The sequence below is a fragment of the Pimephales promelas genome, chromosome 8, assembly GCF_988280905.1.
Source record: "Pimephales promelas chromosome 8, fPimPro1.hap1.1, whole genome shotgun sequence".
Lineage (NCBI taxonomy): Eukaryota > Metazoa > Chordata > Actinopteri > Cypriniformes > Leuciscidae > Pimephales > Pimephales promelas.
Window position 1 is genome coordinate 3,154,747 of NC_142776.1, and position 17,604 is coordinate 3,172,350.

The 17,604-nt window shown below is 35.5% G+C and overlaps 2 protein-coding genes across 2 annotated transcripts in view; one reads left to right on the plus strand and one right to left on the minus strand.

The window, feature by feature from the left end:
- Positions 1–3,679, minus strand: part of sema5bb (sema domain, seven thrombospondin repeats (type 1 and type 1-like), transmembrane domain (TM) and short cytoplasmic domain, (semaphorin) 5Bb) — a 70,196-nt gene extending 66,517 nt beyond the window's left edge. The window contains exon 1 of the mRNA XM_089133737.1: positions 3,549–3,679. The gene's annotated coding sequence lies outside the window, so the exon portion shown is untranslated. The remainder of the gene's footprint in view (positions 1–3,548) is intronic.
- Positions 3,680–13,478: 9,799 nt separating this feature from the next.
- On the plus strand, positions 13,479–17,332 carry unc50 (unc-50 homolog (C. elegans)). The gene is made up of 6 exons (XM_039683204.2): positions 13,479–13,620; positions 14,736–15,010; positions 15,088–15,208; positions 16,144–16,280; positions 16,358–16,465; positions 16,892–17,332. Exons 2-6 carry the CDS (start codon positions 14,737–14,739, stop codon positions 17,026–17,028), a joined length of 777 nt encoding a protein of 258 aa, XP_039539138.1. The 5' UTR covers positions 13,479–13,620; position 14,736; the 3' UTR covers positions 17,029–17,332.
- Positions 17,333–17,604: the final 272 nt, after the last annotated feature.

Genomic DNA, 17,604 nt, shown 5'->3' on the forward strand with positions numbered 1-17,604 from the left:
CTGACCTCTTACAATAACAAAGGCGTAGATTGATGACGCAGTGAATAAGCGGAATCATGGGACTTGCTGTCATGCTTACGGATCTAATCATGTTTATGGATGAGTGAATACGTTGATGTTTTTAACATGACTGTGGTGTGAAGTAGGGCGCGATTGCTAATGAGAGACAGATATCAGCGTCACACGCGAGTCCCGCGGATATAATAAACATTTAATTCTACAGAAGTACCCTCAAGTGCCGAATTACTACTCACGTGTCAGTTTATTTGACTAATTAAACTTGTAAGGTAACGCAGTAAGCTGTTAAGCATAAAACATTGATTTGTTTTATGCACATTTGCTCACCTGTCTAATAAAGTGCGGCGTCTCTGTCAAGTCAAATTTAGCCGCGGACGCTAGCTCTCAAAAACGAAAACGCCGAAAACGGAAACGTCGTTTCGAAAACGCTGATATTGATCCTCGTTTTAGTTCTCCTTTTGTCCTAAAGTCTGCTTGCCATGATCCATTATGTTTGAACGGAACAACAACAGCGTGCCGGCACCGCTAGACGTAACGCAGTTGTCCACATCTGTCGCCATGGTTACTACAGCAGTACGAGAGGGTATTGCATCAAGCGGGTATTACGTGGATATTACGTCTTTGACAGGCGACAAGTGACATGGGACGGGCACTATTTCAAATTGTGAATTTCTCCGAATTTACAAATGATTGGAGACATTTAGGATAATGTAAGTAGTAAGTACACAATTGAAATAAATATATAACAATGTGCACGTGTTTTTTGGATATTTTTGATACAAAATTTGTACATATTGTACCTTGAATCCCTTTAAACTTAACTTTAAATGTAAGCTTCCATTCTATCAAATATTTCTAATAATCTATCCATCCATCCATTCATCAATCAATCAATCAATCAATCCACCTATACATCTAGTATTTCTAATCTATCTATCTATCTATCTATCTATCTATCTATCTATCTATCTATCTAAACTTTCAAAGTATTTCACACTTAAAGCTACTTTAAACTAGAGCCAGACTGATAAACGATTTTGAAGGCCGATACCGATACAAATATTTGTTGGTTTTAAAATCCGATATTCCGATATATCGGCCGATATTATTATTATTATTTCAGAAACGCGCAACAAAATATTAACAGATTTCCCTAACATTAGTTATTTGTAGTTATTTATGAGTTTTAACTAAAATAATATGATAATGCGTTTTAAAAAGAAACTTGTTTCTATTGTCACAACAGAACAGTGGAACATCAAAATATTTTAAAGTTCTGATAAATTAAATAATAATTAGTCCCTACTTTGCCTTATAGTTATAAGCTACCTTATAATTATGTCAGCTTGCTTATCCCTTTACCTGCACTTTTTGACAACACTCATGACAAGGTTGAAGCGTGATTCGTCCGTTTTTATTTTATTTTTGAAATATTCATTTATCGGCTATTATAACTGCCGATACCGATATTTTAGAAAATGCCAAACATCGACCGATAATATCGGCCTGCCGATATTTCGGTCTGGCTCTACTTCAAACTTTCAGGCTATGGGCTTTCTCAAGCCAAAATCTAAATTTGTTCACACATTTTACTCGCCTAGTTTTACCTATTTTGCTTCCGTTATGTGACATATTTCCTGATATTCAATAAGAGAAATGTTGGACTGATTTTTTTCCTTCAGAAATCGATAGGATATAATATATGCACTGATGAATTGTCCACAATAAGGCCAAGAACATGTATTAAGGAACTAAATGGGGTGATGGTTTAACATCAATTAAAAAATACTTGTTATAACTTTAAATATTAATTGTGCATTCATTTAGTATACATCTACTACTACTAACCATGAACATTTTGTTTAGACATTTAAAGTGGGTAAATTTAGGTTTGTTGTCATCATTCAATAGCTTAACTATTGGGTCAGTTCTGTTCATTCACCCCAGCATGAAACATTAATGATTTTGTTCTTGCCGCAGCAATAATTCATGTTACAGACTTTTAAAATGCAGCTCTAAATGTTTGATAACAGCATGGTCACTGGGGAATATAGTAACTGGGGTATTTCTTTATTCGGTAACCCCTGTACTAACCCAGATCACAGCTGATAACTAGTGCTGATGAGATCATGCACACATAAATTCATTTTAAAACACGGCCACTGATTAGCATATGAAAAGCGTGGTCTAATAGCTAAGTTTTACACACATGATGTGACAGTGTTCAGTTGGGTTTTATTCATTCGAAAAGAAAAAAAGAAAAATTACAAATCTCTTTATTACCAGTTCTTTCTCCTACCCAGCAATGAGATTAAATAGAGAGAGAAAAATGAAGAGATTCAATGAAGTCTCCTCCTGCCTGAGAAAAAAGAGAGCAGGAATCTCACACGTCTTTAATAGTGTTTCAGGACAAATCTCAATAGTGTCTCAAACTATATGCTCAATTTTTCCAAGATAATAAAAATCTGAGCTGCTATGATCACATTAATAGCTCTATCCTCTTACTGTCAGTCAACAATTAGGAATGTGCAGACTAGCGATCACCTAAAAATGTCTAGCAAATGAATACATTTCGAAATTTACAGTATTTCTCTTCAGGGAAGACTGGTCATAAATATAGAATAGTCATATTTTTTGTCTGTATGGGAAATGTACAGCACAAACTGTCCAATAAAAACCTTGAATGGCAGTTTGAATCATAAACACAAGAAGAAAGGAAAGTAAAATGTGCTCCTCAAGACATTTCATATGATTTCTTAAGCAGGATGGAATGCACTATAACAAATAACTTCAGTACGAGCTGAAGAGGGCCAGTGGAGAAATCACATGCAGAGGTAATTATGACAAGGCCAGAGGTTATGCTGTTATTAATGAAAATATGATGGTTTGTCCCGATGTATGAAAATAAAAATGTGTGATGCTGGAACTCTGCATCACCTAAACTAAAACCAGCTCATTCTGGCAAGATGAAAAATGCCTGTTCATGTCTAGACATACTGATAAAACTACATCAGACCATACATTACAAGTCATGCCATGGAGAATTACTGAATGCCATTATAAAAGGTATCCAATTCAAACCATCCAAAAGCCACCTAGCCTATACTTCAAAACTTAATTAAGAATAAAAATGATTTATATGCAGGGTAACACGTTTATTAAGGATAAATTAAACATAAACATGACAAATGCAGCATCAGGAGAGGAGATCAATCCAATAAAATGCTTAGAATTATAATAACTGTTTACTCGCTATCGCCCTCTAGTGACCCGGACGTATATTACTATTTACAACACAACAAGTACATTTTCAATCATTCAGTGTTATTAATTGTAACGTGATTATACAGACTTAAAAGCCACCGGCAACCACGTTTTCAAAACAAATGATAACACATCAAGGAGAACAATCTTCTGAAACAACTTTTCCCTCCTGAAACAAGTTATTTTTAATAATACGCGGTTGTGCTCGTAAACATTGTCACATTCTGTGACATTGCCTGTAAGGAAAACCACAGCAATGATCTTACCTTTACAGTCAGGTGAATCCAAGCGTAGTTTCGGTGTGTGTGATGCTCAGAAGAGTGTGTGTGAGAGTGTGAAGGCATCTATGCTCTCGCCGACAGCACCGCCTCACACCGGGACGGGACGAACCAACTACAACTGCTAGCGCCTGGCTCATGAATATTAATTAGGTCGTGCTGCCCTTGCTCCGTTACTTGCCTATAAGGAAGGTGTTCTCATGAATTTTAATGAGTTTATGCTGGCGTTGCTTCGAAGCCTCTCTATGGCTACGGTTTGGCTCATTTACATAAAAAACAAACAATTAGAACTAAATTCACCTCAGGGACAAGAAAACAAAATTCACCCCTGCCAGGATACTAATAAAAGTGCCCTCAGTGGAACAGGCTATAATTTATCTTAAACTATTACATTACAAATACATTGTTGTATAATTATTATGCATGACTATATTATAGTGTTTGTTATTTAACTGAAAGTTTATTTAAAATTTGAACAGCCTGGTGAAGTTGTTACCATTCATGTATGGACATGTTTAGGCACTTGTCCCTGTTGAAAATAAACTATTGAAAGTAAATAAATAAATAATTCTCTCATTATTATCATTTAGGCTACTTTACATTTTCCGTCTGTCTTAGTGCACAATGTAACTACAGAAGAGTCAAGTTTTAAATAGGAAAAATATCGAAACACTTTGGAAATTTTTTGGGGAGAAATGCTAATGGTCTATGGTGCACTTCAATGATGTATGCTAAGCTATGCTAAAAGTGGTAGCTACCGCCAGAATCGGAGATCGGCTGAATGGATTCAAAAACGGTAAAATGTCTGTATTGATGTATTGACTGAATGTATTATTAAAATTTATTTTACTTTACATGTTTACAAAATGACATAGTGTACTTTTAAAACACACTTTTACTTTATTGAATAATTCATATTTATCTTGATTTTGCTTTGAATTCTTGATATCTCATTTCTCAAATGTCTTTATCTCAATTATGCTCTTCACTGACACTGTTGTCTCCATATTAGAAAAGTAAAGTACGCTACTAATCTAAGTGTCAAAAGTTGATTAAACACTCCCATATAAATGTAACCTTAAAATGTTGAACATAAAAATACATGTCCATATTATTAATTCACATTGACAGGCAATATTAATGCAAAATAAAAACATAAATCACCATTCAGTGATAAAATAAAAAAGCTTTGACAAAGAATGTGCTGGTTCAAAGGCTGAGAGATCATGTGAGGTTGGATAATGTGGTATTTGGCACAGGAACTGAGGCAGGTATAGTGGGGTTCAAACACTATTACAGGGAATTTGCCAACTGGAAAGTCTTCAAGGCACTTTTTACAATGTAATCAGATGTTTTTAAAGGATTACATGAACAAAAATTCTGTATCTCGAAGGCAATGAGCGCTGAGAGAAGGTAAGTAGGCCTATGGATATATTTTTCCAATATACTCAGAAATCTTGTGCAATGCATTTATAGGAAGGAATGCCTTCAGGCAAAAACATACTGTAATATAGAATACAGTATAACAAAAATCTGTCAATCAACAGAGATACGCCAGTTATTACAAAAAAAGATATTTGCATTTGCACATGAGACTGTATTGCAATGACTGACAGGTTGACTCTACTGAGATCTGAGAAAATGGAGATTAGAAATCAGCAACTGTCCATCACGATAAGTACAAGCACTTATGTCAATTTGAAATGAGAAGTATTAGTACGCGTAAAAGCTAGTGGATGTTACAGATTGAGCTGTCAATCATAGGCTTCCACAGGTGTATTGAATCTCACATTTCTGCTGTAAATCATTGAATGATGAAGTTTACTTCAACGCCTGGAAAGCACATGCTGGGGTGAGAATGAACTCCTTCAGAATTAAAAACAGATCTCTGTGCGAACAGTCTATCAAAGGACGATCGACAACCAGAGCTTGTCTTTACATTATTTTATCTACAATTCATCACAGATCTGAAGCTGCTTTGAAGCTCATCTTTGATATCTGATTGATGATCATGTGCTGGTTTTTTGAGCACACAAAGAAACAAATACTTCGCATATAACGAAGCATATAACATCAAAAGCCTGTTTCCGGATCATATTTCACCCTAAAAGTAAATGAGGGCTATTAATTAAGATTAAGAACAAGAATCGCCATTAGGAATATTGGGAATTACAAGGAAATTTTCAGATCTATTGTGTGTATTTTTTGCATCAATGTATATTTTTACACAACAACAATGTGCTAAAAAGGGAAAGGTTTTTCCTTTGCTTTTTCACATACAGTCTACAATGCAAAAAGGACTAAAATGCCTTTACCTAAAATACCTAAAATGTCTTTATTAATTAATGCCAGGCCAGGTGATGTCGATGTCACACATTTTACTCCAAACTGAACATAGACCTAACCTAACCCCCTGATCCCTAAACCCACCCCTAAACCTATCCAGCTCCACCCCCTGATCCCTAAACCCACCCCAAACCTATCCAGCTCCACCCCCTGATCCCTAAACCCACCCCAAACCTATCCAGCTTCACCTCCTGATCCCTAAACCCACCCCAAACCTATCCAGCTCCACCCCCTGATCCCTAAACCGACCCCTAAACCTACCCAGCTCCACCCCCTGATCCCTAAACCCACCCCAAACCTATCCAGCTCCACCCCCTGATCCCTAAACCCACCCCTAAACCTACCCAGCTCCACCCCTTGATCCCTAAACCTTCCCAACTCCACCCCCTGATCCATAAACCCACCCCTAAACCTACCCAACTCCACCCCTGATGCCTAAACCTACCCAGCTCCATCCCCTTGATCCCTAAACCCACCCCTAAACCTACCTAGCTCCACCCCCTGATCCCTAAACCCATCCCCAAACCTACACAACTCCACCCGACTCCGCCCCCTGGATCTCGTGTACTGCAATGAGGCACTACTGGCCTCCACACCTGTTAATTAGTTTCTATGGTTACTAATTATAATGTTATCGCACCTGTTTCTGTTTCTGGTGATTAGCTGTATTTATAGTCCTCCGTTCCCTACTATTCTGGATTCCTTTATGTTTTTCTAAATATTCTTTGTTGAATTTTGGATTTATTAAAGACTGTTGGTTTAATACTGTGGATCGTTTCTCCGTCAATTATGTAAAAGATTAACGATAAATGTTTAATAGATGATTTCAACCAATAACCTGATTCAAGAACATGACATTTATTATAAAAAGTATTTATATTATACTGTATGGACACTATGGACAGCCTCTGCTATTTATGCCATATTTAGACCTTGATTATCTAGTGCTTTTGCTCTAGGACTGTTAGATTTACATTCTATGTAAAGTGGTGATCCAACACAATACTAAACCCTTAACTTTCTAGACAGTATTTTCTTTTATCTTTCAAAACGTTTTTTAATTTTCTGGTTCATATATAAGACAAAACTGTTTGTTTGGCATCCGCCTATTGGACTGCAGCTTCTACTAAACGACATGAATTAGAGCCAAGATGTATTAAGTCTATTTATTTTGCTATACTAACATTAGCATTTTGACTTTTGTTATTTAGACCTGTGACCCATTTTCCGAATGGAGATAAGAGAGTATTCAGGCACAGATATCCGTTGGTTGAGAAATTCTGATGGATGATTATTATAGGATGTCCGTCTTTGCACCCACACACAGCACTGATGCCCTTCTATTTTCAGTGTTGAAGTGATTAGCCTCTTTAATCAGAGCTGACGGCGAGAGCCAAAGAGAGATGTCATATTGAAATACTGCACAGATGGAGCCGGAATATGTTTATGAACGACAGAGGCGTGTAGGAGTGTGTGTGTGTGTGTGTGATTATGTGGGTGTGTCATTTCCAGTCACTCGTTCACTGCCAGTAGAGAAGAAAAAAATATGTAATTTATAGGAGTCAGTGTGAATATTATGATCTCACCATCCCATATAAACTCTCTGTAAGAGAAACTCTCTAAAGAGAAATGATGTGATTAATCTTTCCTGCCCCCTCCTTCATCATTTCTTGGATTGAAGCTCCTAAATATGATTTTTGATCCCTCTCCAGAGATGTTTTTTGATGAAATGGTTGTGTTGAGATGTGTTGGTGTTTAGATAACAGTATATGCAGAAGTAGAGCACAGAGGTGTCTTTAGGAGGTCAGCACTTACTGTATCATCATTGTCTCCTCCTCTGCACTTACAGCCATTAATATTACATGAGCATGAAAGATCGAGCGTTAGTCCTCCGAATGTATTCGGCACAGTTCACCACTGTTCTCTAACCTAATAAAATACATGGAGATTTATGAAAGTTCATTGTCACATGATTCAGCCAGTGCCTTGCAATTAGCCTTCACAGGTAGTCATTCAATTGATGAAGCTTTTGGGTGAACTTGAGGTGCTGAGTTTTGAATATGCATAAGGATATTTGAGAGGAGCTTAGATTTTGGACTTTTGTGTTTATGTGATCCTGGCAGGTTTTTGTTTACTAATATATTTTAACACAGCTTGAATATTATGTGTATTCCTGTGTTTCATGGAAGCAATAACACATGAGTAAATAGGATTTTTTTGTGGTGTGTGATTTTTTTGAGGTGTGTTCAACTTGAAGCGGCGCTGTCTTTTATCTTTTACCAATAAAAAAGTACCAATAAAAAAGTTTAATTTTTTTCATTTTTTTAACTACATTAAAATATCATTCCAATAAGTTCTTAGTGTAAAACCTAAAGATGAAGTGACTTTGCTGTCACCTGGTGTCTTATTTTGGCTTATTTTATAATCTAAATTACAGTTTTTCCCATTCATTTCTATGGGTGCCCATTTTTGACCCAAATTAAAGATTAAGTTAAGGAGTTTTTTTCACCCACTTAACATTGTAGTATTGAGTCCAAAAAAATTGTGTGTGTTCAGGAGGCAAACTTAGGAAAAGGAGCCAAGTCTTGTACCACTCAGATCAAGGGAAGTATTTTTTAAAAATAAATCAAAACTATTTTGCCCACATTTGTCCAGAATACAGTTTTAGGGTTAAGTTCAGTGATGGTTTGTTGTAAAACGTATTAATTTTGATCATATATTATATGATATATGGTGATTTTATATATATATATATATGGTGATTTATATAGAGAGCAGACAGCTCCATATACTGTACATACACCAATTGGTTTGTGTAGCACCACTTCAAACAAACGATTCATTTTACAACAGTTACATTACCTCTCTGAATGAATACTTTTATTCATCAGTGTTGTGTTTCAAATAATTTGGAGATATTTTAAATCGCTTGCTAGACTCATGTATACATCCACAGCCTTTTTTGTCTGAAGGCTTTGCAGAACTCTTTAGATTGTGGTGTAATGACAACACACACATCAAAAGCAAAAGGAACACTAGATATCAGTGCAGGTTCTAATCACTTTATTAGTATTATTATTAATGTGAAATAACTACAAAATGTCATTTGATAGAGTGTATCATCTTTTTTGAAAGGCACTGTTTCAAAGAGGATTGAAAGTTTACTATGTGAAAAAAGCCAACTATTTCCATGGGATGAACTTATTTTTTCACATGACTGATCATGAAAGTGTACTTGCCACAATGTCTGAAACAACTTCCCTTTCTTGTTGACATCTTTAGTTTGTGTGTGTAAATCCGGCAGTATTTCAGGAGGCCAGAAGTCCTCTGCAAACTCAATTAACTCTATAGTCTCATAGGCCTTGAAGAGTTTGCTGGGTAATTTTCGGGCCAGGCTGCACATACTGTGATTAATAATACAATGTTGAGCAGCCTCTTGGTGTTTACATATTGATCATTCCTTTTCAGTCAAACACTGAATTATCCATCAAACTTCCCTCTGGATCTGGGTGGACAGATGACTAGTCATTACAACTAAATATTCTGCTATTCATTTTCATAACTAATGTCAATGTTCTAAACCTAGTTCAGACAGTAATTCTGAGGAAAATGAAAAGAGAAATGTCAAATGTCAATAAGCTGATGGTATGGCATGCAAAAGCTGAGACATTTAAAAAAGGGGAAAATTATGCCTTGATAAAGCCAGCATACTGAAATCCTATGTCTTCTTCTTCAACTAAATTTAGTCAATTTATCTCCTGTAGAGCTTTAAAGCTACAGCACCAAATTCGCATCAGACCTTTAGACTGTTCGGACTTTACGTTTTTCATTAAACGGACAATCAAATCTTAGAAAAATCCCATAGACCTTTGAAGAGTTTTCTATTTAAGCTTCATCCACCACTACATAGCACCTAGCTGAGGACATGCTAGCAATGAGTTACCTTAAACATATCAATATGCTAATTCAATGGGCTAAAAATATTAGTAACATGTTAAATCAGGCCAGCAATGTGTTAAACATGCTTGCAACATGTTAGCAAAGTGCTAAATCATGCTAACAATATGTTAAATCATAAATGAATTAGCAATGAGCTAAAACATTGTAGCAACGTGTTCATTCATGCTAGGAATTTGCTAACTCATGCTAGAAATGTATGACATGATAACAAATGCTAGCAAATGTTAAATCATGCTAGTAATGTCCTTAAACAGGCTATCAAAATGTTAAAGTACATTGATTGAAATGTGTTAAAACAGGCTAGCAACATGCTCATTCATATGTGCTAAAACATGCTAACCACATGTTAAAACATAGCAGTGTGCTAAAACATGTTAGCATGTTAAAACACACTTTCAGTGTGTTAAAACATGCTAGCAAAGGGATAAAACGTGCTTGCAACATGTTAGCAGTTGGCAAGACATGTTTGTAACTTTAATTCGTGCTAAAATGCACGTGCTAAGACAAGCTAACGACATGATAAAACATTAAAAAATAATAACATAATATTTGTCCCGACAAATTTTAATTTATAGTTGATGTCTGAACCCCTTTGAATATAAAAATTTATATTTTGTGGATTTTCTATAGCCTGTACCCAGATTTCTATCAGGGTCTCTCACCCTTGTGAGAAACAAAGCTGTTGTCAAAAGTCAAAGACACTAAATTGCTGTCGACATGGGGAATTAAACGAGAGCAAAACAGGTTAATCTCCACCTCTCTTTCCTTTAGTCACCTAATACTATGAAAGGCGACTGGATTTGTGTGATCAAACAGGCTCTTAACATGTGTCGACGTATATCACAGTCACAGGCGCTGTGAACTCGCTCAACTTCAGATTTCAGGGGCAGGAAGACTCATGCCCCATTTCCAGAGCAGCTTTCTTTCTTATTGAAGTAAATATTAGATTGTTAACAGCATGTTGTTTTGTGATTTGCTAAACCATCACATGATTTTAAAAGGCATGAGGGGCTGAAAGGCCTAAATGTGCTGTAAATTTAGCACAACCTTGTTGATGATGTTCACGTGTCTCTGTGAGAATGAAGTCGTTCTTCAATGCCTTGCGTTAGATTCCTTTAAGAGAATTAAATTTGATTAAGCAACATTTAGAAAAACTTTTGTAGAACTTGTTTAAAACAGCGATGTTTAGCCAAGAACGAGTGTTGTTTGTAACATATTAAAACAGCTCAATTAATCTGAGAGGTTTGCTTTTCATTAGCAAGGCAAACAGCATCAGGAGAAGTGATTCTGCATTTGAAACTCTTTCATTTTCATCGCTCTCTGAGGAAATCCTTCTCTATTTATGCGCCATTAATCACTTGTCATGTCACACAGCTGCTCTGCTCTGAAATATTTGAAAGCATGTTAAGCTCACCAAAACAAACTACACTCTCATTTTGGCTGAGCTTATGAACGTAATCAGTTTGATGCTTTTTTTCGGTGGGTAATAATATAAATAAACTTCCCCTCGTGCATATAAAACTGATCTTTAAATTACATAACCTAACACAAGTCAAATACACTCTTAGAGTGTTCACACGTGGCAGGTTTGGTTCGATTAAGACACAAGCAGACTGAGCTTGCTGAAAGAGGTGGGTTTTTTGTTTTGTGTCTTTACGTTGGGTTTTAAAAATAACAGTGTGAGCCCTAAGTGAACCAGGACTAAATTTATAATTTTCTTTTTTGGTCCGGACAAAAAGAACCAAATGGGAACAAAACAATAAATGTGAAATAAAAGTTCCAAAAGGGTTTTTTTTTAACCAGTGACGCCATATATTTATGTGTGTGTGTTCCAGGTAAACCCTACATTATGGGGACAAAATGTCAATTCAAATTTATTTGTATAGCATTTTTTTTTTTTTTTACAATAAATTTTGTTTCAAAGCAGCTTTACAGAAAGTGCATTTCAGAAATGTAGCTACATAGAAAATACAGTTAGTTATGTGTTTATTTAGGGCATAACATATCGCCAACGTTGAGTCGTCTCTTCACATTGTGTGTTTGTAAAATATGTTTTTATATAAGTATTTTAATAGATAGTATGTTTGATGTTATATACTAGGCTATATTTTCACTATTCTTAGCATTTCTAACATTTTCAACACGCTGTGGTGTCTATCCTATAGTCTTATTTGTTTCAAATGTATTTTGAAAAGAATTTATGTTTTTGCCATATGGAATCAATATTTTATTCAGTGTGATTACAAGCCCTCCAGCAAAACTTCCACAACGTTAAAATGGCATGAATGAAACTGGTTTCTGTTCGCTTGTTTTCTTCAAGTGATGTGCAAAGTGTTTTACAATCCACCATAGGAGTAGTCTGAGGGTCGTAATGAAGGAAAACAGAATGTAGAGATAAAAGAATGATGAGGTGGTGGGTGGTTATTAAATAAATATGAGCCAAACCGCAAGCTTTGCTTTTAAACGCCTGAGAAGCACCTGTGATGGACACATCGCTCAATGACCTGCAAGAAATCTGCAGGTAAAAATAAAAACTATTTCCGCTCACTGCTTTTAAAAGTTTTCTTTTAGTTTTAGAGACGTAGACTTAAAATAGAGCAAAGATATTACGTGCTGTGAATTTGCAGGAGAAAACATCCTATTGAAAAGTGAACACACTCCAGACTGTGCTAAAGCTGTTCTCAGAAAAAAAGCAATTCTGCTTATTTGCAAAAGCCTTTTTTACTTTATTGGCCATTTCAAAGTCATGGAACATGATGGATGAAAAAGTTGTGTGTGTGTGTGTGTGTGTGTGTGTGTGAGAGAGAGAGAGAGAGAGAGAGAGAGAGATAGAGAGAGAGAGAGAGAGAGAGAGAGAGAGAGAGAGAGAGAGAGAGAGACCTTAGCGCCATCTGTTGTTTCTAAACTTTATTGCAAACCCCATTTTCAAAATAACTAAATTTTTATTTTCACTGGCATGCCGTGCAGTGTATTTTCAGAATATAAAAACATAGAAAAAATAAACAATCAAAAACAAAATAATATAATTTAGCCTAATATAAAATAGACAAAATATTTATTACAAAATGTAATATTTTTTTCTGTAGGTGGTTTGGTCAAAATGCTACAAATCGATATGCTTGTGTTGTCATTTAGAAACATATTGAAAAAAAAAAATATTTCATTGCATATTTCAGAAATTCCAGTCACTGGTACATGATTATAACTTAACCACATGGCAAGAAAAAAAAATGATAGGATACAAATAAAAAGTTAGTCATCGCGCTCATTAAGGATTTATTAATTTTTTCTTGCTTGTTTTTGCTGTTGTTTTCCCACCCAAAAAATATTCAAATAAAGAAATATTAAAAAGGAATAATTGTTGTATGTAGGAAAATCCTATAATTGATTAACTGTAAAAACAATGTTCTAAATTTTGATTGTAATAAAGCCTATTTTAATTAGATAAAATGTTTAAAATCCACATAACTGATGTTGTGATAATAGAAAAGTAATACATATGATATTCATGTTTATAAATAGTTTAAAATTATATATTGTATAAAATGATAAGAAACTGTGCTCTCTATCCCAACACTACATTTCCCAGAAAGCATTGAGACCGGAAGTAGCGTCACTTTGTAGGTTGCTCTGGTTGCGCTGCTACGTGTTCGGACAAGGCAGGAAGTTGACATGTCACAGTTACTCCGCTGTGTTTTACTCATTGATTAATAAGAGATTTGCTTTAATAGTTGCTGATACTGCTGTCGAGCAGGTGAGTGTCATGGTTTTACACTGACTGAGAAGAAGCGACATTGTTAGCTAACTGCTTTACTTTGTTATTATGTAGGATCGAGCCGAGGCCCATCATCACACACACATACACACACAAACACTGTAAAGCTTTGGGTTTTCCATTTTAAACTAGCAGGTTAGTTACTGTATCATTGCTGTCAGTCGTCATACAAGGCCAGACTGTCTGTGTAAAGCAAGTAAGAGTAATATGACTGATCTAGGATCAGATTCAGCTACATGTTTACATAGCAGGCCATATTTATATAGGAAGCACAAGAACTAATGAGCTGATTGATTATGAACCTTAACCATTAAGGTCTACTGTACAGTCTATGTGTGGTATTCAAATTGTTATTGAGTTTGACTTATTCTTTTGCCAAAACATAACATTACAAGCTATAATTGTTTATAATGACCCAGCCACTCAGAAACAGTCAGATAATTTAATCCTAATGAGATTCACAAGATTTGTATGTTAAGTCTGGACTGGTCAAAAGTTTGCAAACATTACTCTTTTTAATGTTTTTGAAATAGAAATCTTTTCTAACAATATATGTCTTTACTATAATTTTTTATCAATTGAATACATCCTTGCTAAATACAATTGTTTTTAAAAAAATGAAAGAAAATTAGTGACCCCAAATCTTTTGAACGTTAGTGTATATAGTTACAAAATATTTCTATTTTAAATAAATGCTGCTATAAAAAGTATAATTGGTTATAAAAAATACTAAGCAGCAAACCTGTTTCCAACGTTGATAATGATTTCTGAAGGATCATGTGACTGGAGGAATGATGCTGAAAATTCAGCTTTGATCACAGGAATAAATTGTATTTTAAAGTATATTCAAATAGAAAACCATTATTTTAATTTTAAAATAATAATAATCATTTTAATAATAATTTTTCACAATATTACAGGGGTTTTTTCCTGTATTTTTTGTTAAAATAAATACAGACTTGATGAGCAGAGATAGACTTTTTTCAAAAACATTAAAACTAGTAATGTATCTAAACGTTTAGCTGGTACTGTATGTCTTCTATACGACCAATAATTTGCATGTTGTATGTTTTATTCCTCTCTCCTCCGAGCAGAATGTTGCCGACGAGCTCCCCGCAGATCCAGCGGAACGGCAGCCTCAGCGAGCGGGACGCGGCGCGGCACACGGCCGGAGCCAAGCGCTACAAGTACCTGAGGAGACTTCTGCATTTCAGACAGATGGACTTCGAGTTCGCCATATGGCAGATGCTTTATCTGTTCACATCACCGCAGAAAGTGTACCGCAACTTCCACTACCGGAAACAAACTAAAGACCAGTGGGCCCGGGACGACCCTGCGTTCCTGGTGCTGCTCAGCATCTGGCTGTGTGGTGAGCACTTGCGGTTGATGCATGAGACAGACTTTGGAAATGAAACCCTCATTTGCTAACTAATGTTATCTGTGCAGTGTCGACGGTGGGCTTTGGCCTGGTTCTAGAAATGGGATTTGTGGAGACGTTGAAGCTGTTGCTCTGGGTTGTTTTCATCGACTGCATCGGGGTTGGATTGCTCATATCCACACTCATGTGGTAAGGTGCCACACACACGCTGACAAAAAATGTGTGCATGTCCTTAAAATCAGCCTACTGCAGTTTTGAGTGAGGATCACAGCTATATTCATGTTTTTAAAGTCGCCATAGAAATCATAATTGACAGCTCTTATTTTTTTTTACAGAATGTTGCAGTGTTTATTATAAATTCTTTATCTGTGCACATTATTATTTGTTTCAAGTTCATATGCCCTGGTAATCTTGAATTAAAAAACCTAAACTCAATCATTGCATAGTTATGGAAATTAAGACCATGATGACGCTGTGTGATCTGACCAAGAGGAAGCATATAGATTAGAAAAAGAAGAGGGAAACGGTGACAGAGCGAGATTTGTGTTTATTAATGCAAATAAATGGTGAAGTTAGCCAATGAAAGTACCAGTGATACCGATAGCCAGAAGCCATTTTTTTCATTCCAGAAGCCATTTCACTCGAATATACGTCACAATAGTGAAGAAAAGACTATCGCAACTTTCATTTCATGCCGACTTTAATGTTGAACTTGCTCATATGTTATTGGTTATGTTTTTTTTATTGTTAATTTCAAAATAAAGTGCATTTTTTCTGCATTTTATTTGTAAAGAGAAATGTCATAGTTTTACAAGTATAAAGCTGATGTCTTTTGTATTTACTTTGACTGGCTGACTACATTATCCTGCTTAATACATGCCAAATAAATAAATGGATGTGAAATATTGATCTTGCTTATTTTATCATGTGATTTATAATTAAGAGGTTGCCTGAATGTACAGTTTAATGGTTATTATTATGCTATAATGCTTGTCGTAACTGACCAATCATAATCAAGTACTTTAAAGAATATAATAAATCAGCATAATTTCACTAGAAAATGTCATGGAAAGGGTTTTTTTTACTGTAAAACTGTACAGTAATCCCTGTCTATTCTTCTCCAGGTTTGTTACGAATAAATATCTGATGAAACCGAGCAGAGATTATGATGTGGAGTGGGGCTACGCGTTTGACGTCCATCTAAATGCTTTCTACCCTCTTCTGGTCATTCTGCACTTTTTACAGCTATTCTTCATCAACTGTAAGTAAAGATGTGTATAAATGAGCTGTACTGTTTTCAGTTATAGACTTTGTGAACGCATCTTGCTCTCTTGACAGATGTCATTGTTACGAGTTCAGACTGGTTCCTGGGTTATTTTGTGGGAAACACCTTGTGGCTTATTGCAATCGGTTACTATATTTACATCACATTCCTGGGCTACAGTGGTAAGTATTGTGATAGCTAGTGTATTTTTATTAGGGATGCACGATATATCGACCACCATATCGGTTACCGGACGATATTTGATCAGTTTCAATGTCACCGGTCCGATAAGATATCTTGAAGCTGATAAATAATGGATTATTTCCTTTAGCTGAGACGCACACGATGGTTTTGAATTGCTTGAAATATGATTGGAATCATGTGCAGTGCTTGTCTACCCTATAAGCTACATAAAATTGTTATCAGACTCTCAGAAATTATATAAAAATGTAGATTTATTGGCCAATATATCGGTTATCAGCTTTCAAATTTAAACAATTATCGATTACCGTATCGGCCAAAATTTTCGTTTCGCTGCATCCCTAGTTTTTACCATCCATAGTTTTTTAAGCTGAACATTGTCTAATTTTCTCTTCTTGTTTCTTTAGCGCTCCCGTTCTTAAAGAACACGGTGGTGCTTCTGTATCCCTTTGCTTTGCTGGGACTCGTGTACGTTCTCTCCATTTCACTTGGTTGGAACTTCACTAAAGGTCTCTGCTGGTTTTATAAGCACAGGGTCCAGTAGAGGACGCCAGAACACATGAAGGACATTGCAGTGCTCTTAAAGATGGGTGGAAAGTTTGGTGTCGCTCTTGGGACTTTCTGAAATTTTGTATTATCTGTAAATATCATTTTGGTTGTAGAGGAAAAGAGTTTCACTTGTTTATGGTGTCATGCCTTTTTTTTTCTTCTTAATTTGATACTCAACCCTCAATTAATGTTGTGATGTGGTTTTGAAAATGCAAACATGGGGAGAAGTGCATATGTCTGCTTGGATGCTGCACTTTTTACTTGTGAGAATGTGTACAATAAAGATATTTTTAAAGAAACTGACTTGTAGTTTATTCAAATATTGCCATGAAATGTAAATTTGTTAATCAAATATATTTCCCATATTATCTTTTGTAGCTGCATCTAACATATTCTTGAAAATTTTAAGTTTTTTTTTAATTGAATTACAAAAGGTTCTAAAGAAATTTAACAAAGAACTCAAATCGAGATAAAATACAATACTTGCTACATAAAATAAGTATAATACAATATCTGTATTGATAATTAAAGAACTACATTTCGAGTTCGTTCGAGGGATGCGTGGAAATCT

Coding starts and splice junctions, on each gene's coding strand:
- unc50 (XM_039683204.2), top strand. CDS start 14,737: ATGTTGCCGACGAGCTCCCCGCAGATCCAGCGGAACGGCAGCCTCAGC. Junction 15,011..15,087: donor GCTCAGCATCTGGCTGTGTG/GTGAGCACTTGC, acceptor TTATCTGTGCAG/TGTCGACGGTGGGCTTTGGC. Junction 15,209..16,143: donor CTCATATCCACACTCATGTG/GTAAGGTGCCAC, acceptor ATTCTTCTCCAG/GTTTGTTACGAATAAATATC.